The sequence below is a fragment of the Crassostrea angulata genome, chromosome 8 (assembly GCF_025612915.1).
Source record: "Crassostrea angulata isolate pt1a10 chromosome 8, ASM2561291v2, whole genome shotgun sequence".
In the NCBI taxonomy this organism is placed as follows: domain Eukaryota; kingdom Metazoa; phylum Mollusca; class Bivalvia; order Ostreida; family Ostreidae; genus Magallana; species Magallana angulata.
In genome coordinates this window covers 5530503-5552409 of record NC_069118.1, presented here as the reverse complement: position 1 = coordinate 5552409, position 21907 = coordinate 5530503, and the positions used below count along the sequence as shown (strand labels likewise).

The 21907-nt window shown below is 33.3% G+C and overlaps 3 protein-coding genes across 3 annotated transcripts; all 3 read left to right on the top strand.

Annotated features, from left to right (window-relative positions):
- The first annotated feature begins 7344 nt into the window (after nt 1-7344).
- LOC128160591 (uncharacterized) lies at nt 7345-10689 on the top strand. Its single transcript, XM_052823921.1, has 3 exons — nt 7345-7526; nt 10038-10216; nt 10367-10689. Coding segments are annotated over exons 1-3 (345 nt in total). The 5' UTR covers nt 7345-7524; the 3' UTR covers nt 10531-10689.
- A 784-nt stretch (nt 10690-11473) lies between these two features.
- On the top strand, nt 11474-16263 carry LOC128161221 (uncharacterized). The gene is made up of 4 exons (XM_052824448.1): nt 11474-11615; nt 11855-12062; nt 15308-15468; nt 15842-16263. The coding sequence occupies exons 1-4, from the start codon at nt 11498-11500 to the stop codon at nt 16084-16086; spliced, it is 732 nt and encodes a 243-aa protein (XP_052680408.1). The 5' UTR covers nt 11474-11497; the 3' UTR covers nt 16087-16263.
- A 1182-nt stretch (nt 16264-17445) lies between these two features.
- LOC128159591 (plasminogen-like) lies at nt 17446-21054 on the top strand. Its single transcript, XM_052822721.1, has 5 exons — nt 17446-17584; nt 17706-17951; nt 19364-19597; nt 19941-20063; nt 20149-21054. Exons 1-5 carry the CDS (start codon nt 17515-17517, stop codon nt 20391-20393), a joined length of 918 nt encoding a protein of 305 aa, XP_052678681.1. The 5' UTR covers nt 17446-17514; the 3' UTR covers nt 20394-21054.
- The last annotated feature ends 853 nt before the right edge of the window (nt 21055-21907 follow it).

Below are 21907 nucleotides of genomic sequence, written 5' to 3'. Positions count from 1 at the left end.
GGTTCGAACACAAGTTCTTGCAAATTACTAGGTTCTCACCCAATTACAAGTAATTTGCAATTGTCATAAAACATGGTACATGTTTATACACATAAATTGAAAAAAATGGTAAAGAACAAAATAGTATACTTATGTAAATCTGCGAGAATTGATTATAAAGTTCTTCACAGCTGTAAAAATTCTAACATTAGTTTTATAATCTAGGTTGTCATTACCCCATAGTAAAGTATGCGAATCTATAATACCTAAATTTTGTATTTTGAATAGTTCCTTAAATAAGGTATTCCTTGCATTAGAAAATAGTTTGCAAACAAATAAAAAATGATATACATCTTCTTTCTTTCCACATATGCAATTTGGAGACTCAACAATATTTGTTCTGTTTAAATCATAATTTAGTAAACAATTGTGTCTTAATTTTGTATGAATGATGTTAGCTACTCTTTTACCATGAAGAAAATATTTTGGAACTTTTGAATCACTGCTATTAGAGATGCTTCTTTGAAACTGGCGGATGGATGTTGATTTTTTAATATCCGAATTTAGTGAGTTCCATTTACCTATGGCATCTGGAATAAATGATTTTTAGCTCACCTGAGCCAAAGGCTCAAGTGAGCTTTTCTGATCACAATTTGTTCGTTGTCTGTCGTCGTTGTCGTTGTCGTTGTCGGCGTTGGCGTTGGGGTTGTAAACTTTTCACATTTTCATCTTCTTCTCAAGAACCACTGGGCAGATTTCAACCAAATTTGGCACAAAGCACCACTAGGTGAAGGGGATTCAAGTTTGTTCAAATGAAGGGCCACGCCCTCTTTAAAGGGGAGATAATTGAGAATTATTGAAAATTTGTTGGTATTTTTCAAAAATCTTCTTCTCAAAAACTATTCGGCCTGAAAAGCTCAAACTTGTGTGGCGGCATCCTCAGGTAGTGTAGATTCAAGTTTGTTCAAATTATGGTCCCCATGGGTAGGGGGGGCCACAATGGGGGGATCAAGTTTTACATAGAAATATATAGACAAAATCCTTAAAAATCTTCTTCTAAAAAACTATCAGGCCAGAAAAGCTCAAATTAAAATGGGAGCCTCCTCAGATAGTGTAGATTCAAGTTTGTTTAAATCATGGTCCGCGGGGGTAGGGTGGGGCCTCAATGGGGGGATCAAGTTTTTCATAGGAATATATAGAGAAAATCTTTAAAAATCTTCTTCTAAAACATTATTAGGCCAGAGAAGCTCAAATCAAAGTGGAAGCTTCCTCAGGTAGTGTAGATTCAAGTTTGTTCAAATCATGGTCCCCAGGGGTAGGGTGGGGCCACAATGGGGGGATCAAGTTTTACATAGGAATATATAGAGAAAATCTTTAAAAATCTTCTTCTAAAAAATTATTAGGCCAGAAAAGCTCAAATAAAAGTGGAAGCTTCCTCAGGTAGTGTAGATTCAAGTTTGTTCAAATCATGGTCTCCGGGGCTAGGGTGGGGCCACAATTAGGGGATCAAGTTTTACATAGAAATATATAGACAAAATCTTTAAAAATCTTCTTCTAAAAAACTATCAGGCCAGAAAAGCTCAAATTGAAATGGAAGCATTCTCAGGTAGTGTAGATTCAAGTTTGTTCAAATTATGGACCCCGGGGGTAGGGTGGGGCCACAAGAGGGGGGTCATGTTTTACATAGGAATATACAGAATTTTTTTTTTAAAAATCTTCTTCTCAAAAACTATAAGGTCAGAAAAGCTTAAATTTGAGTGGAAGCATCCTCAGATAGTGTAGATTCAAGTTTGTTCAAATCATGGTCCCCAGGGGTAGGGTGGGGCCACAATTAGGGGATCAAGTTTTACATAGAAATATATAGACAAAATCTTTAAAAATCTTCTTCTAAAAAACTATCAGGCCAGAAAAGCTCAAATTAAAATGGAAGCATCCTCAGGTAGTGTAGATTCAAGTTTGTTCAAATTATGGCCCCCGGGGGTAGGGTGGGGCCACAAGAGGGGGGTCATGTTTTACATAGGAATATATCGAAATTTTTTTTAAAAATCTTCTTCTCAAAAACTATCAGGCCAGAAAAGCTTAAATTTGAGTGGAAGCATCCTCAGATAGTGTAGATTCAAGTTTGTTCAAATCATGGTCCCCAGGGGTAGGGTGGGGCCACAATTAGGGGATAAATTTTTATATAGGAATATATAGAGAAAATCTTTAAAAAAATTTCCTTTCAAAACTTTATGGCAAAGAAAGCTCAAATTGTAACCATCCTCAGATAATGTAGATTCAAGTTTGTTCAAATCATGGTCCCTGGGGGTAGGGCGGGGCCACAATGGGGGATAAATTTTTATATATAGAGAAAATCTTTAAAAATCTTCTTCTCAAAACTATAAGGCCAGGAAAGCCCAAATTTAAGTGGAAGCATCCCAAGATCGTAAAGATTCCAGTTTGTTTAAATAATAGTCATGGGGTATGGTGAGGCCACAATGGGGGATGAATTTTTACATAGGAATATATAGAGAAAATCTTTAATATCTTCTTTTTAAAGACTATTTGGCCAGAAAAGCCTAAACTTGTGTAGAGGCATCCTCGGATAGTGTAAATTCAAGTTTGCAAAATCACAGTCCCTAGTGATAGGGCTGGGCCGTGACGGCAGTTTGAATTTTTACATAGGAATATATAGAGAAAATCTTTAAAAATATTCTGGGAAAGTTTTCGGTCCAAAACTCAGTACTTAGTGTGAAAGCACAGGTTATGCAGATTTAAGTTTGATGAAACCATGATTCCCTAGAGAAAAGGGGGGCCACGAAATGGAGGGGGGGGGGGGGTAAATTGGAATAGAGAAAAATCTTCTTACATATACAACAACAAAAGGGGCTTGGTATTTACCCAAAAAAAGAGGTGGATAAAAATTGACAGATTTTCTATTTTTTTTAGCAAGATCTACTGTACTTAGTTGTCAAGATATTTTGATACTGTAATGCTAATTTGATCAGAATTAAGGCAATTGTTGCTCAGGTGAGCGATGTGGCCCCTGGGCCTCTTGTTTTAATGTATCATACTTAACTCTAGGAGGTATATAATTGTCTTCATAACGAGTATTGTAGCGAGAATTATCTTTCCTATAAATGTTAGCGATATCACTAAGATATTGGGGTACAAGATTTTAATGAATCGTCAGTTTAGCTATTTCCCTTCTTTTAGATAGAGAGTCCCAACCCGTTTCGAAATACAATGATTCCCTTGAGGCCAAAATTGGAAGTCCCGTGACAGTTCTTGCAGCATGTAGCTGTACTTTCTCTAACTTTTCAATTTCTGCGGAAGAACAACCATCCCATACAACAGAAGCATATTCTAATATAGGCCTAACAAAAGTTATATATAATTTTGATAGTTTTTCTCTGCCTAAAGTAAATTTAGGTTTCTTAAGTAGTCCTAATTTTTTTACAAGCGATGTTCACTATATCATTGATGTACACAGACCACTTCAAATCATCAGAGAGCGTTAGGCCTAGATGTTTATGACAAGAAACAATATCTAACTGACAATCTTGAAAAAACAGTTCTGGGGTTACATTACGTTTTGATTTGCTAAAAATTACAACTTTGGTTTTATTAGGATTAAGTTTAAGTAACCAATCATTGGATCATTTTTCTAATATTCTGAGGTCATGATTTAACACATTTTCGACATTTCTTAAGTTTTTATCCGCATACTGGATTGAATTATCATCTGCGTATAATCTACAAAAGGATAACATATTTTGTGCAACATCATTAACATAAATGAAAAACAAAAGGGGCCCAAGTACAGATCCTTGTGGCACTCCAGCATTAACACTTACATGTAAGCTGGATGATAATACATCTTTATACATCACTTTTTGAGATCTGTTACACAAATAGCTGCTAAAACATTGAAAAAGATTGCCACAAATACCGTATGTTTGTAATTTAAAAAGAAGCCCTTCATGCCAAACTCTGTCAAAGGCTTTTGATGGATCACAAAAAACAATGCAACATGATTTACCCTCATCAATATTCTTAACAATGCTATGATATGTCTCAATTAAGTGGTACACTGTTGAGTTACCGGGTAAAAAACCGGCTTGGCATTTATGAAATAATTTGTTACTATGGAAATAATTATAAACATGTTTGAAAACAATTCTCTCCATTATTTTACTTACACAGCTTAGTAAAGAAGCAGGTCTATAATTACATGAGAGTGATGGGTCCTCCTTTTAAAAAAGAGGTAGAACATGGGCCATTTTCCAACAATTAGGAAATGATCGTTCTAAAAGAGACTTATTAAAAAGTGAACATAAAGGCTTGCATATTGTAAACATAGTTGATTTTAACATTTGTGACTAATACTATCAGGTCCAATAGCTTTGTTGACTGGCAAAACTCTTCAAACTCTTCCATATAATGTTGTCTAAAGTTTCATCACATTGTAAGTACAATTCTGGTAAAACTTTACCGGTAATCAGAATATTCGATATAGATGAAAATTATTTGTTAAGCACTTCTGTCTTATCAACATCAGAAAACGCTGTTTTAACATTATTTTTATCATCTGTGTATTGTAAAGGTGGAATTTCACTGGTTGTTTTTGTTTGGAAAACGTCTTTAAGAAGTTTCCAGTATAATTTGCTATTGCTTTTACTGGAGTCATCAATAAAAGTTTCAATGTTGTCGTAAAAGTTAAAAAATGCTTGCTTTTTCATGTTGTTGACTTGATTTCGAACTTTTTTTATACTTTGACCAGTCACAGAATTTATTAGTTTTCATTCCAATGTTACGTAGACGATCTCTAATCCTAATTGTTTTACGTAGAGTAGAATCGAACCATGAATTATCCTTAGGTCGAACAGTAATAGGTTTCTCTGGAATGCACCCACGTACGCATTTGAGGAAATGAATGGTTAAATTTTCAGCAGCGACAGAGACGTTACTGGCTTAAGATATAAGAGTTGACCAGTTACTATCCTTAATCAAAAGATTTAACCTATCAAAGTCAGCACTTTTATAATCCCAAATTTTAAGTTTGTACGCCCGCTTTAAATTATACTTCAGAACAAGCGAGATATGTGTAGCTTTATGGTTGCTAAGAGTAGAGTCAATTTCAATAGTGCTTGCTTCGCCTACTTGATTATCTATTGTTGTGAGAATAGGGTCTATAAGTGTGCGTGTAGTGCTGGAAATTCGTGTAGGTTCGTGGATGTTGTTAATTAAACTATAATTGGACATAACATTAATCAACTATGCAAGTTTGAAATAGTACTATTATCTATTAAACATGTGACCTATTCCAAAAAACTTAACCTTATCCAGCATGCGAAACCTATGGCTCAGACTCAGCATTCAAGCCTGCCAGGTGCATCAGTATCATAAGATGCACCATGCATGGAAGTCTGGTGAAGTTAGGACAAGTAATAATTAAGATATAATCATCAGAGGGCACCTGTTTCAAAAACTATAACCAGCTCTTAAAACTTTAACCTCCTGCAGCATCCAAAACCTATGGCTCAGATTAAGCATTCAAGCCTGTCAGGTGCATCAGTATCATAAGATGCACCATCCATGGAAGTCAGGTGAAGTTAGGACCTGGAGTAGCTAAGATATAATAATTAGAAGACACCTGCTCAAAAAACTTTAACCAGCTCTAAAAACCTCCTCCAGCATCCGAAACCTATGGCTCAGATTCAGCATTCAAGCTTGTCAGGTGCATCAGTATCATAAGGGGCACCATCCTTACAAGTATGATGAAGTTAGGACCAGGAGTAGCTAAGATTTAATAATTAGAGGGCACCTGCAACAAATCTTTAACCAGCTCTAAAAACCTTCACCTCCTCCAGCATCCGAAACCTATAGCTCAGATTCAGCACTCAAGCCTGTCTTGTGCATCAGTACTATAAGGCACACCATCCATGCAAGTTTGGTTAAGTACGGACCAGCAGTAACTTAGATATTGCTATCAAAGGGCACCTGCAACAAAAACTTTAACCTGGTCCAACAACCTTAACCTCCTCCAGCATCTAAAATTTAGGACTAAGATTCAACATCCAAGTCTTTCAAGTCCATAAGTAGGTCCAGATGCATCATCCATGCAAGTTTGGTGAAGAAAGGACAAGTAATAGCTTAGATACAGGACCTGCAACCAAATCTTTAACCAGGTCCGGACGTCGAGTTCGACACCGACGCCGACGCCGCAGGTATAGCATAAGCTCCCCTTGACTTCGTCTCGTGAGCTCAAAACGTACGGGTTTTTGATGCTAAAATATGGTTTAGTTTGTGTTTATCTGACATCTCAAAAAGTTTGATGACATGTATATATATTATCTAATAATTGATAAAATTAAGGTCTAATAAATTGAAATAAATTTTGTTTTTCAACTTTCATTAGAGAACTCAAGAACATAATTTGATAATAGGGACCATTTCTTGAGAATAGTTAAACTGAACATCCATTGCAAATAGGCCATTATTCAAAACTACAAAGGCTACAATTTCTATTTCACATGAAATTCTATCAACAAATGATTACCTTCACGTAAATAAAAGGAAAGATTCGAAAGGTTTTCCTCTCTTATTATCTAATATCACCAGGTTAGTGGCGAGACTTGCATTTGAATACGTGATGTGACGTTTTAACAAATGAATATCAAAGCTAGAATATAAGTAATTTCCAGCAAGTTCTATTTTACTTATATGTATTGAAAGATTGGTGCGAAATAGTAATGCATCATACTTGATAGAAAATGCTTACAGAAATATAAAATGGATAAAAAAAGTATAGTCTTTTTATTAGAATTTAAATGCTGAAGGCAGAACAGAATAAATCAAAATTCAAAACTTAGACAGAAATATGCATTATTCTAGTTTTGATAAATAAATATTTTAGTTATTATCATTTAACTGTAATTCTAACGTTAAATTAGATCATGGAAGCAAACATTTACATGCATTCCTAGGAAGCATCAGTATCTTTCTTTACTTTTCCAAAATGTATCGGGCTAAAAAACCACTTTTTAATTTTGCTAAAAAATCTGTACTTGTAATTATGTTTTTTTTATATACAGTGAAAACAATTACCTGTGTGATATGTTCAATCATAGTGAAACCAACAAAGTCAGCAACCAACCAATCAAAATTAACAATTGTTGTTGTTTTATTGTAACTTGTAACATGTTTAACACATGTAATTTACATTCATATGCTTCACAGAAACATTTGTCCGTTACAAATATGACATTATTTACCTGTGAAATTTTCTTTAGGATGAGCAGGGGTGTATATACTGAGGTGCTAATTTCTTTTTATTCTTTTGCCGTTTATGAAGTACGTGCTGAGTATGTTTCACTGCTACTTATCGTACGAAGTGTCTAGAAATCAATACCAACGTAAAGCGCGGATAAAGACGAGAACAGTTTCACAACATCTACTACAAAAGTATCGTAATCCCGGGCGAACTGTTCATGGAATGAATCTTAGCAGGATATGATAAAAAATGGAATTATGTTTTGAAAGACATGTGGTTATTGTCTGAAAATGTAAGTATCAGGTCTCTCTCTCTCTCTCTCTCTCTCTCTCTCTCTCTCTCTGTCTGTCTGTCTCTCTGTCTCTCCACTTCAGTGGGCATTAGGGTTTGTTTTATTGGCACCCAAAGAACTATATTTTTCTCATATTCAAAAAATACTTTCTATGTAAATAATACACTTGTCGTTAAATATCATTATTAAAAGGAAAATATATTCTTTCTTTTAAATACTAGGTTTTTTATTGTGAGAGAAAATAGAAAAGTCAGGTACATATGTTGACAACCTTAAACTTGAAATAAAAATGTGTCCAACTTTTTTGCTGTTTAAGAACTTGGAAAATAAACTGTTGACGGCTTGTACCTCACGTGCACGCATGTTTGCTTATCAGGCGGCTGTAGTAAAATTGGAGTTGAAAATGCAACAGGTGGTTAAAAGCTTTATAGCGGAGGAAGTAATAGGCTACTATATTACGATGTTGTTGAGGCTACTTTTATTTGATGAAAACTCCTACAATATTGCCTTGATTGAATATAAACCGTGTTTCCTAGCATTAAATCCTCGTGATATCGATTGGTTCCAATATTTCTGAGACAAGCCTTACCTGACAGCTGACACTCAATAAAGTCCACCACGCGACAGCGCCATAGACATGTGGTCAGGTTCCATGTACCAGCTATATTTATAGTAACAACTTCATTTACTATATTACTAGTTGCCTTAGTATCGATTTTCTGTTCATGTAGGTAAAACGTTTTCAATAGCGAAACCAACACAATGAACAGTATTATATGAACTTTCTGGAATCTCGGGACGCCATGGGACCTCGTTAGGTAGATTGATGGATTAAAAATACCTGCTGCAAGCAATGTCCCCTTTTCACAAATATGCAAACTATTAGATTGATATAAATATAATTGATAAGTTTGTCATGGAATGTGAGAAGAATCGGCAAATTATTAATTATATTGAAAATAAAACCAAATCGTACATTTATCATAATTATTTAAAAAAAATTATATCCAACTTGTCTTATTTAATGATAGTGATAAAAATTAGAATTTCACAAGAATATTTCTTAATACATATATAACAATATTTGATTGTTTGGCAAACATACCAAATAATAGACCGATAATTTTTTATAAATGTTTCATTTAATTTTTGGAGCTGACACGTTTTATAAAACGTAATCTTCCAAAATAAAATGAATAAGATAATATTTTGTATAATTTGATGTTTACATTTTTTTGCATGCAGACCATTCATTTCTGTTGATCACCAGTAATATTGAGGAGTCTGGATGTTCAACAATTATACATGCACCAATCAGTTATACCTTTTTATAAATAATATTGAATAATTTATTCGATAAAAGAATTTTTGTAACAAAACGTCAGCATATTTTTGGTTTGAAATTTGAATATTTTTTTTAATCTGTTTTTCTCAGAGAATGAAAGAGGCTTGGATGTTCGTGCCTTTTAAAGACTGTATATATGTCCTTAAGAAGAAGAACTCTGTAAACAAGACGAAGGCAAATATTCACATTTTAAATCAAAATTATATAGACATTTTCTTTAAAGGGGCATGGTCACGATTTTGGTCAAATTCTATTTTATGTTTTTATTATTGAAAATGCTTTGGGAATGCATTTCTAATGATCAAATAAAATTTAAGAGTCATTTGTAGAGTAATAAGCAAGATACAGGGCTCATATTTCCTTGTATGTAAACAAGGCTCCTGTCCTGTTTTTGATTACAAAGGTTCAATATACCAGTAAAAAAACTTGTTCCAGCCTATTTGTCTATCTTTTTTTTTATTTATTTTAAGCATAGATAAACAGTTTCTAACGTTTGGCACATTCGTTTTAGGTTTAAAACTGAAATTAATTACTTCATCGTTCAAAATGTAAACAAACGCTTTGTTTACAGAGCGAAGAAATTCAAGCTCTGTAGCTCGCTTATAATTCAGCAAATGATACTCAAATTTCGGTTGCCTATTAAAAATGCCTCTTTGAAGAATTGTAAATATTAAAATTGGAAAAATAATTGACCAAAATCGTGACCATGCCTTTTTAACCTATAATATATAAGTACACAAATAATTGTAAGAATTATATGGAGATCTGAAGGTTAATTTGTTGACAATCCAGCATCCTTAACAAAGTCTAAAACTGACCTATACCATTCAGCCTTTCATTGTTTGGACGGTCTTGATTACAGCAAATATATTTGATTCAATCTATAAATCAATGCACTCTTTAGGCACACTAGTACACTGTTCTCAGTATAAAAATATTGGAAGTAAAATTGAATTTAAAATTACAGATGCCAGTAGCTGAATTTATATTTTTAATTGCATGTTTATTCAGTCTATAGATTCTTTGTAGCCGCTTTCTAGCTTCGATCTAGCCTAGAATTAAATAAACGGACCTGAAAAACCTCGTTTACATACAATTTGTGGTCACTTGTTTTCTTAAATCTCACTGATTTCACTACTGCATAGAAATCTAATGTTCTTTTTCAGGGCTTGGGTGGCCTTAGTCTTTGGATTATCGGTCGCTCTGGGAGTCTGTATCATTTGTCTGGTGGTCTTTATATGTATGCGCTGTTCAAACTCCACAGGATCAAGAAAGATGTCTCGGGATATCAATGACATATCTAAGAACACTTCGCAAACAACAATAGCATTCCTTGCCACATCAAGTACGTAAACATAATCAATCCCGAGGTCTTTTTAATCTTTTCTAATCACATTTTGATTACATAGTCTTTGATCAGGATAACTTTGGTTTGATGGTATCGTTTATAGCTTTTAATTACCGTTTGTATCCCTGTTCTGTCTTTGTTGTTTAGCCCAGAAGACTCTTCTGTTTGACGATTCGTTTCTTGTTCTTTCCTCTCCGTTGAATTCTCGCAGCGATAAGTATGAAAACGACGACCTATCGGTCGGAGAGACTAACGACACTAGTGACGAAATCGAAGTCAGAAAATCATCATCGGAAGACGACGCCGACTGAACGACACAGTGAAATCAACAGATGATCCTGATCCATCACTATTATCCTGAGTTCTACAATTATCGTCATTCTTCTTCCATGTGTGAATTTTGTGTGCGTGTGCTTTATATTTTCTAACATCTTCTAGTTGATTTGATAAATTAAAGATATTGTTTCGTGTTAATTTGTTCTTTTTTAAAAACATTTTCCTGTCCCTAAAGGAAAAAAAAAAGATTTCGTTGAAATTTTACTTTATTTATGACGTTGTTTTAGTTTTAATAATCTACCAAAATGCAAGTCAGCGTTTCTGATGGAAAATATTAAGGATTGTTGGTGTAATTATACAATGAGGTTGATCAGACTATATATCAAATAAGGCGAATAATCAAACATGAAACAAGTAATAGCAAACTTATACAATTCTCAGTATTTTATAATACGTTATAAAATAGATATTAAAGTTTACAAATCGAATATAAACAGGTTTTACATTCTATTACAAACGATTGAAATTGTTAGATAACAAATGAAAATCAACAAATTCAGAACTTTATTTCACAGATATTAGCCTTACGGGTACATAACTTCATGAATGGCGGCTCAGGGTTTTTTTTTACAAGTGACCTGTTGACGAGTTCATGTGGATATCACATACATGCATACACAGATTGAAAATAGAGTTCTGGACGATTGTCTTTCCTTTTCCCCAAGATAAAGATTATTATAATGCAATTTGTATTAGTCATTTTCATCGTATACGGCAATAAGTAGCACATAGGAGGTCTACTAGTTGTAAACCAAATCAATTATATGAATCTTTTTTTTTTACAACAGTGTGCGTTGCTGGGAGCTCCACTGCATATGTGTTATAGTGGAGACATAGAACCTGTTTATAACAAAATCGGCTATCAATACTTTTATGTCAATGATGAATAACACAAATTGGCCTATATTCCCACTAGATGCCTACTTTAAGCCCATTTAACAGATGCATGTAACAACGTGTAAAGGAAACTGTAATAAGATATTTGGGTTTGGGAGAGCAAACACGAGTTTATCACAAATGAAGATACTTATTGCATTTTCATTACTTATGTTAACTATAGGTAAGTTTTATCTATAATTAGATGTGTCTTTGTAACATTGTGAAAATCAAACATAGAAATAGCTGTGATGTATTAACATATTTTGACCAAGCAAATGGATGACTGGAAGAAACATTTTTGAAAACATGTTTATAATCTATAGAATTATCAGAATAGGCCTTTTAAGGGCATTAAATTGAAACTATTCATTTCACAAAATTATAAAAGAAACTTATTTTAGTTATGTTTTACATCTAAAGAGCAAACGTCTAGCAAACACTGTGTATGGTACGAGAGAATCGGGTACTACGACAGATTTCATGGACGAGTTATCTACGATGTCTATAAGACTACGAAAGAGTGTATCAAGGGATACACGTGCTGCTCCCCCGGGGCCAAGTACTGCTGTCAAGAGTATGAGGTGGACGACTCCATTGTAACCACGGCCGACGCAGAGGATGACGGGAAGTGAGCATAACTAGATAACAAATGAGAATAAATGTCCAAAAAAATAAATGATGAAATGTCAATTTCAAGTTGTAATAGAATAGGTAAAAAAGTTTAGTGTGCATAAAGTGTTAGATATTGTGTTCTCTTTATCAGTTTTTGACAATTTAAAAAAGAAAACCCATATGCCTAGGGTTTTTTAGTCGATGAAAATCGTTATGTTTTTACAAGACATTCATCAAGTGTTTGGTACTAACTACTAAGTCAAGATTTGAAAAGAAGCAATGCCAGTGCTATTACTCATCCTTCCGGAAGGAATTGATCTCTCTAAAGGCAATTAAAAGAAGATTAACATTAAGATAAGAGGGTTTCTTCCTTTTAGAATACTGTTAAACAACTTCTATTTGCGATGACTTTATTTCAGACCCGTGTTGTTATAACAACATTAATATAACCTCGCGAACATTTCTCACACACGAATAAAAGTTGATTTTGGGTTTTTAATTTTTAGCTGGACTCTGCTAAAAGCAGAGTCCTGGCTGTAGGCAGGCAAATCGCCAATGTTACTATAAATAGCACAACTTCAAAAGTAAAAAAAAACCAAAAAACAGCGTCAAAGTAAAAGCTTCCGCTATACCAAATAGTTACACAAAGAGCCACGTTTTGTCAAAAGTGTTGACATTTTGTTTGTTTCTTTTTTTTAATTTCGAGAGAATTGTCTATCTTTTTTAGTTTTCTTATAAATAACGTGTTTTAAACTCAAGACTATGCATTTTGAACATTTAGTTACAATGCGCATGAATTTCCATGAACTACTTTACTGCGCGTTGAAGAAATGGGGATTAAAAATATAACGCTTGTCGTAACATAGGCGTCGGAACCGTGGGGGCTACGAATTAGGAATTTCATGATTTGGGGAAAAAATTTTGGTAGGTTGGAACTATAGGTTTACCTCCCCCCCCCCCCCCCCCCCAACGGATTAGGATTTTCATGATTTTGGGAATTAGGGTTTTTTAGTGGTTTTTTTTGCTTGTCAAGATTTCTAAGGATTCAATTTGCTTCGACGCCACTGTGCATAATCCAAGGCAGCAACTTTTTTCTACAAGACAGACATAAATTTGTTTATAGCCGTGTACAAAATTTGGTCGCTCTCTGACGCTCTGCCGACATTAAAAGTGTAGCGCCGCACCGTGCGGTCTTACAACAACTTTCATGATGTCAGTTTTCATGATATTTGTTCTTCACATTTTGAAAATAGACGCCAAATTTCTAGTCTTCAGTTTATTACACATCACAAATATAAACATTCCGAACAAATAATCCACAATATAAAATCCAAGTAAACACAATCACATATACACGTAAATCCAAAACGTAGGCGAAATTAATAATCCAAGTGCTAAGTATAAGTCCTATCTAAGTAAGTTCTTACGTAAGTTCTTCTAAGTAAGTTCTGCGTCTAAGTACATGTAAGTTCTGACTGTACTGGCTATTGTCGCGCTATAAATACCAAAGATCCGCTCCTGACAATCAGGAGCAAATTTTAGGATCCTGACTATCAGGAGTCAATACACTGTATAATTATATAATTAATGGTCTGGGTGGAGTCAGCAGGGGGAGATTAAAGGGGCGACTAAGATACGGATAAGATTTATAGCCTAAGTGTACATAATGTGTAAACAATTAATTAATGAAGAATGCGATTAATAAATATAAGATATTAAACCGTTACAAAAGCATGAGAGAGAGAGAGAGAGAGAGAGAGAGAGAGAGAGAGAGAGAGAGAGAGAGAGAGAGAGAGAGATTTTCAGTTTTCATATTTGACATACACCATCTAAGGTATTTTGCTGAGTTGTAAAAGAACTTAAAATTTGTCTTAGTTCATGCAGTGCATACTTTCACCTTCTTAATGATAAAGATATGGCAATATGAAAACTGGTTTTGTAAATTAAACAAGAAATCAGCTTGACGCAAGCGTCAAATGGGCCGCAAAAATATAATTGTTGTATGAATCATTGGTTGTTTACATAAAAACACACCACAAAGAAGAAAATAAAAGTTGGTTGTACTAATTTTTATGGTAAATTTAAATATTAATTTCAGCAACTTGTTTTGAAGTTTAACATTTTACTATTATCATAAAGAATCGAGTTCGTTATTGTAAGCATTTCTAACGGTAATTTTTTGATCATTGTCATAGTATGAAGTAATGGAAAACACATTGATTTGTATAATACAAAGTTCAACTCATCATTTTTCTCTACGAGATTATGTATTTCAAACCATTTTTTTTGTTGCATTGTATTGAATGAAAACTTAATGCATTAGTTTGTATGATTTCAAGGAACCACATGATAAAATAGAAATTAATTAGTTCAAATTTTCCAGTCAATTCAAATTTTCATTTCTGTCATATTTTTGCGTAAATAATTGATATGGATGTCATTTCATGATATTTTCTACCACAGTTTACATGGAAATATAAAAAATACACACACAAAGTCATTTTATTTGACACGGAACATAGAAATTCAAATATATCATTTATATAAGATTTAATGACATTCAGGTCTTCAGTATTTCAGGTCTTTAGTATGTCCCGCATACCGTAATTTTCCGAATAGATTATAGTCTCGATAAAAACGCGCCAAACACGACAATCTACTAAGTATGACCTATTTTTCATTTACGAGTAAAACAAAAAATATGTGATGTTTTTTAAAAGGCATAAAACATATTTCAACATGCAAATTTACTTTTAATTCATAAAAATATCCATAATATTAATTCTATTAAAAAAAAACTATCCCGCAGAAACGCAGTAACAATATTTAAATGTGTATCAAATAACGGACCGCCTTCCGGCGGCCCGTAATATATTGCTTTCGTAATTATCGAAATGGTCATGGGAAAGACATAACATGTACTGATTCAATAAACTAATATTTCCACAAAAGCTGAGTCAGAAAAGTTTATACTTTTACAAGTAATTTGATCTTAACTCATGATTTTAAAAGATAATGTCACTAATCCTATTTCTATTAATTGACAGGGGTAATTTTTTGTACTGAGTAGGGTATCATCAAATTTTACCGTCCGGTTAAATGAAGCAAGACTAGAAGTAAATCAGTGTTTTGTAGTAAAAACAGATGGGAGTTATAAGTTATAGTAGATTCACGCCGCTAATAATAAAAAAGAAATGTAGCTAAACTGTGTTTAAAAAGATTATTACTCTACTTTTTAAGCCATTTGAATTTCTGCTTTAGACAAACGATGGGATTTATAATTGGAGCCACGCTTGGTGTTGCTGCATTGCTCTTCATGTGTAGCATGTTCGGAAGAAAACTATTCAAAAGAGGCCAAGCCTCTAGCCAAAGCAATGAGAATTCAGAAAGTGACCAAGGCCTCATCGCCAGCAGTGATAAAGGTAATATAGAAATAATCCAAGTGTGCTTTTAGATGAAAATGGGCAATTAATAGATTTAAAGAATAGATAATTATGAATGTTTTCACATCAAATGACTTAGTCCTTGTAAATAAATTCATCCTTTTTATGTAATATGTGATCCATGTTTATAAGATAATATTTTAACATTACTGAATTAAATGGAACGCTAATAATTTAGACCCTCATTTCGTTCCAACACGTACCTTGAATTATGTTATTTAAGCATTTAAGAGCAGAATATAGTTATGTATGTTTTCTATAGCTATCAAAAAGCTTTTTAAAAACTTTTTTTAAACTTTCGAATGTGGTATTTAATTGGCATAAACATCTTATTAAACTCATCTTGCCACAGAACAAGGCAGCATTGTTGTGCAGTCGTCGACATCACTATCTCCAGCATCGTCACCCTCAGAAGACGAAGACGACGATTCGGACATCAGCAGCCAGAAGTCCTTGCTTCATTTACATGACGACACGAAGACATTTCTGAGCCTGCTTCACGCCAGGCGCCATTATCCTTCAGAGCCTCCACCTTCCTACAACTATGTGATGAACAACAAAGAGAAGTATCCACTTCGACACAACATGCTCGAGTAACTCTCTGATCAGGAGATTATCAACAAACTAACATTCTGATTTCCAAATAAATCTAAGTTAACGTGATTCATATTTAAATGGAATTTGTTAAATTTTGTTAAAAATAAAACAGAGTTTTAGTAAAATCAATTGATGTTGTCAGTTTAAAAAAGATATTCAATTTCTATATAAATGTACCACTTTTTGTTTTGCAGAATTATTATGATTTGAATCAATTTAGAATATATCTATTTATCTGAGAAAAAAACTTCTTTCGAATATTTCCAGATCATGATATGTTGTTTTATTTTACCTTCACCTATTAATAATCATTGAAGCAATCAGAGTTAAATTTAAAAGAGATTGAAAATATTATATATTTCTAGTAACTAAACATGACTTTCTATATACCATGCATTTGTTTACGTCTATCTTGTGTCATTTACAACTCAGGAGAGCATGCTGTACACACTCTGAATATATTGATGGTGTGTTCATTGTGTCTTGACAACAAACAGATCCTGCAGAATCAATCACATCGCTAAAAATTATGCTTTATGTAGGCCTGCAGGAACATTTAAAGTTGATTATGTAAAACTAGGTCTGCTAAAATTAGATTTAACTTTTTAAAAAAACAACGTTTACAAACAAAACGTACACTTTCAATACGTTTACTTGCATTAGATATTTTAATGTAAAATTTTATTTGTATTTTTAAAAACATGATTTGTTTTTTTCTTTTTATGTATAACATGCACACGCTAGGTATATATATATATATATATATATATATATATATATATATATATATATATATATATATATATATATATATATATATTAAGGTCAATGACCTCTTTTCATTTAAGAGGGTTGGATGTTCAAGGACATTTTAAGTTAAGACCACAACGATGTCCTTAAAAAAGGAAAGGAAATATAGTAAAAAGGAATATTTAAATATTAAAGCCAAAATTTTTCTTAAGTTAAAATAAATTATGGCTTAAAAATTCTTTTCAAAATTATAAGGTAGATATGATCATGCTGTCTTTTTGTTGACCGAACAGCCTCCTTAACATGAGCAAAATAAGAATCGATTTATACAAACGTAACTTTTATTTCAATCAATACACATCTGAACAAAAAGAAACACACACACAGACTTTGAATGCTTTTAAGTTGTTAGCATTCATCCTAAAAAAAAGTGCTTGAGCTAAGGCAGATCGTACAAAATTGTGATCACATTCTTAAGAACACTTACATACTAAGAGGAAAGGACACTTGACTGGTCTAAATATGGTTAATAGTTCTACATATTACTGTTGTCAGCATTATATTTCATATTGTTCAAAGTCTAAGCTTTTGAAACCCCAAACCATCGAATATTTAATACATCGATGTATTATCACTCAAAGTCTATGCACGTGAAAGATTTGACGTAAACATCACATAATGCAGGCCATGTCTTTTCTGAAAGGAATTCTAATTTTTGTTCTGCTGGGATTTACTCGCCTAACACAAGGTATGTTAAGATATTTCCTAGAATTGAAAAATTCATTATAATCATATATTACCAAAAATCATGAAAGCAATGTTTAACAATTTTGTACAATGGCTAAAGGCATACATTCTCTCATTATTAGGTCAGCTTGAATGTAAGGTAACTGTTCACGGAATTAATTACCTTGGACTGAAAAACGTGACTATCTCTGGACGCACCTGTCAGGATTGGAGTTCACAGTATCCCCACAAACACGAACAAACGGACAAAATAATGCTGAGGAATAGTCGCAACTACTGCAGAAACCCTGACGGGGAGCCAGGAGGGCCCTGGTGCTACACCACAGACAGGAACAAGCGGTGGGAGTACTGCAATATTCCCTCTTGTCGTAAGACACTTCCTTAAGTTTGTGAATGTTTGGTTATTGATTTTTCAATAATAATTGGCATAAATATTCATGAAACACAAAACCATGCAAAACAAATTTTTTTTTTACTATCAAATCCTTTCCTTACCTCTCAATGTGTGATGATGAGGTCTGAAAATAATTTCTTTTGTGGCTCAAGTATATGTGTGATATGTTTTCAAGTATACAATGTCGTTTGTGCCATCTTTTTACGATCTTATATTACATTATGTTATAATTGGATCAAACATGGAGCATCATAAATGTGCTTTAAAGAGACAGCACGGCGCATCTTATAAAAAAAACCGGCTTGAAAAAATTTTCCGATCGGGTTCGGTATTTTTGTACTACTCATGAATGTATAAACTTTCAGAAAATTACAAAGTTCTCCATGAAATAAATCTAATTGTTTCATGAAAATTAATAACTACGTATAACTTATCACATATTTACATCGCAACGTGTTACGGGGATCAGCCTTCTATAATATTACGCATGCGTATGTACTGTAAAGAAAACACATGCAGGGCTCGCGAAGATTCTCCTGGACATGTTTGTTGATAAAAATATGTTTTTTCTACTTCTCCAGGTAATATTTGTTCAAAGTTCTTTTTAAAAAAACCCACAATTATCATTTTGTAGGCATGTATTTTTCGTGTTTATCATAGGAGTTGCTATGACTTAAATTCATCTGTGTCAATGAAGCCCCTTGAGGGGGCATTTGACATATTTATGTCGGTTCATTTTAAAACGAACCGAAATTGGTAAACCATTTATAAATTATCGAGTAAGTGACGATGTGTTTCGTTTAGAGAGTCCCTTTAACCTCGTATACCATGATGACCGTAGTCGGCCGAAAATCTTGTATTTTTCAGCACGTGTCAATTACTGTTAATCAAAGTCCACGTGGTACAAATAAACGATATTTATAAAATTATTCCGGTTCGTACGACCATTGAATTTCCAGAAGCTCATAATTACGTAAATTAGGTATGTGAAAGGGATGTTTGTGTATTTCAACTCTTATAATCAGCGTTATTTCTTATTTCCTAACGATACAATGGGTAAATCTGAAGTTATTCACGCATGTGTTTTCAGCTGTTCTGTCTCTTTAAACAATTAAAATCTATAGTTAATCCGATTTTAATTTATTTGTTTATCTGACCCATGACTACAATAAATCAAAAATAAGAATTCATTTTTTTCAGAATGATGAGGTGTTCGAATATGGTTGCGGTTAATCAAGTCCGTTATAGTCAATATAACATTATGATGGGTTTGATCATACCCATCCTATTTGATCACCTAATCATATTCAAAGAATGATTTCTTAATACCTCTTTTAATTAATTTGCATTATTACATTTAACACTTTGCATTTTTCGAATTCAAAGCTATATCAGACGAACAGTGTTACGAAGAAGGGAAAGGTACCGCCTATCTGGGTAAGATAAACGTGACGGAGACAGGGTATGCCTGCCGTCGGTGGGACAGTGAAGCGGTGTTCGTGTATCAGGTGTTCGAGCATCTAGAAAATTACTGCAGGTCACCAGACGGCGCTCCATTCCCCTGGTGTTTGTCCACAGCCCCTGGCAAGAGATGGGAAAAATGTCAGATACCGATTTGTGGTACATTCTTTATCTTTTATTAATGAAGTCATCGTTGATGAAAGAAACTTTTCATAAAAACAATTTTTTTCATACACAGCTAAGCTATTTCTCCTCAACTTGATTTAATTCAGATCCTCGGTGATCCCGTTTGTATATGTCGCTACGAACTTTGAAGCAACATATCATGAACTAGTAAACAGCTGATTTTAGATAGGTTGTTTTATCTTTTTTTTTTTGATGTTGTAAAGCATTTGCCTAGAACAATCAATGGCAAGTCATATTGAAAATGATAAACTCATGCATGAATGATATGAGTATTATCCAGAGTGAGAATAACTGTTTGTATTATGATTTTACTAAGGGAGACATGGAACAACAAAAACACAAACTGCAACAACTTCAGCAACGATGTCAGCAACAAACACTGCAGCAACAACAACCTTTGAACAATCCACCGCATTAAAATCAAAGAGCAATTATAAAAGTAAGTATTGAAGTTCTTGGTGTATATAAAGTTTACGTGAGCATACACGTACATTAAAGTGTTGCTTGCAATTGATTTATTTCAGACAAAGAACGGATTATTGCTGCAAATGATGGAAGTTGCGAACAAAATTCTGTCAAAGTTGAAGTTGTCACGGTAGTAACGCTAGTGTGTGTTCTATTGACAACTGTAGGCAGCATTTACATTATCGTTCTGCTGAGACATAACCGCCTCCAGTGCTTCCCAGGCCAGAATACACCGTATGCTCTCAATAATGTTTACGATTCTGGGGTATCGGATATCCAGCCTATTGTCTATTCTAGTCGTTGATGCAACAAAATTGTGAATGAATGAATTTTGTCTTTTAAAAGTGTGCCTTATCCTTTGCTCTGCATGCACATTTCCGCGCACTTAACATTTTAAGGTAACACTAATGTATTCAACAAATTTATCAGAGATGTAGTGATAAAAGTATGTATACTATAACGTTAAAGTGGTCATGTAGATAATTAGATAGTTTTATATAACCACAATAAGGTATTATTTCTACCTCTTTGAAAATCTACTTAGAACGTCTCGGGATCCCACAAGATATATAATTGTATGCTGTTTTAACTTTAATTATATAATTTATAAATATAGAGGAATTTAGAAATTATTTGTAGAACTCATTTTTTGAAATAATGATTTTATCAATGATTTTAATGATATGTATGCCTTCTTTTTGATTGTTTAGAGCAAGAATTATGTAGAATGGTAAGTAAGCAATATACCTTTTTATGTAGGATTTTCTCATTGAAAAATCTTTTAAACATTTTAAAAATATTTTGTCTCTGAATTGATCATCAACTTTTTAAATTTGTTACGCTTGAGTGTAATAGTAAAACCTGTGCTATTTACACGACTGTACGCTTGTGAATTAGTTAGTGTATAGACCGGTGACTTGTATATTGTATGTTTCAAAGAAACCATAAAATACAAAGATAAGCTTTATGTTTTTTGTTTTCTGTTAATTAAAGTGCATGTAACAATAACAATTCTCACTATATATAATACTATTAAGGCACAAAACACTTTAAACTCAGTAGATAATAAAAGGAGGATCACAAAACATAGAGCTGAAAAAAACTGTCCTGATGCAATTCATCTTTTTTTAATGAAAGCTGACCAATTAAAAGATGAAAAGGTAGGACTTTTAGCCATTTTAAGTCCTGGTTAGAGGAAGTGCACAAGAGGAAAGGCTCTGGGCCAGGGTTACAATGTTACTGCAAGAGCGACATACTAGATTCGAACCAAGGGCTATGTTGTTCAAATCAGCAAACACCTCTATTCAATTTTTGGCAAAGAGGAATGCCTCTTCATTTTGATATAAATGATAACACATGATTATTTGTAAATAAGCAGGAAAATACATTGATAAATAGATAATGTATCTTTATGGGTAAATTTTAAAGGATCCCACTAAAGCTATACCATAAAATATAGGTTTACATTGAATTCAGTTGAACCAAAAATAATAATAACTTGTATGTGATAGATTATGAAACGAAAGTAATCTTGAAAGTTATTTTTATACTTTGTCTAATAAAGAATTGTTGTCTAAGATGGATGACAGATCTGATTAAAAAGATAACTTCAAGATCTATGTCCTGCCTAATCGAGCATTGGTATCCATGAGGTCACCGAACTACTACAAGACTAAAGTAAGACTTTCATTAAATATTGATACAATTATCTAAGTAAGTTAAAGTTATCGTACGATAATTAATATTTAACAAGGTTTACGGCACTTTACCGTCACGTATTGTAACTCCTTTTGGATGACTGGAAATTATCTTTTAGTT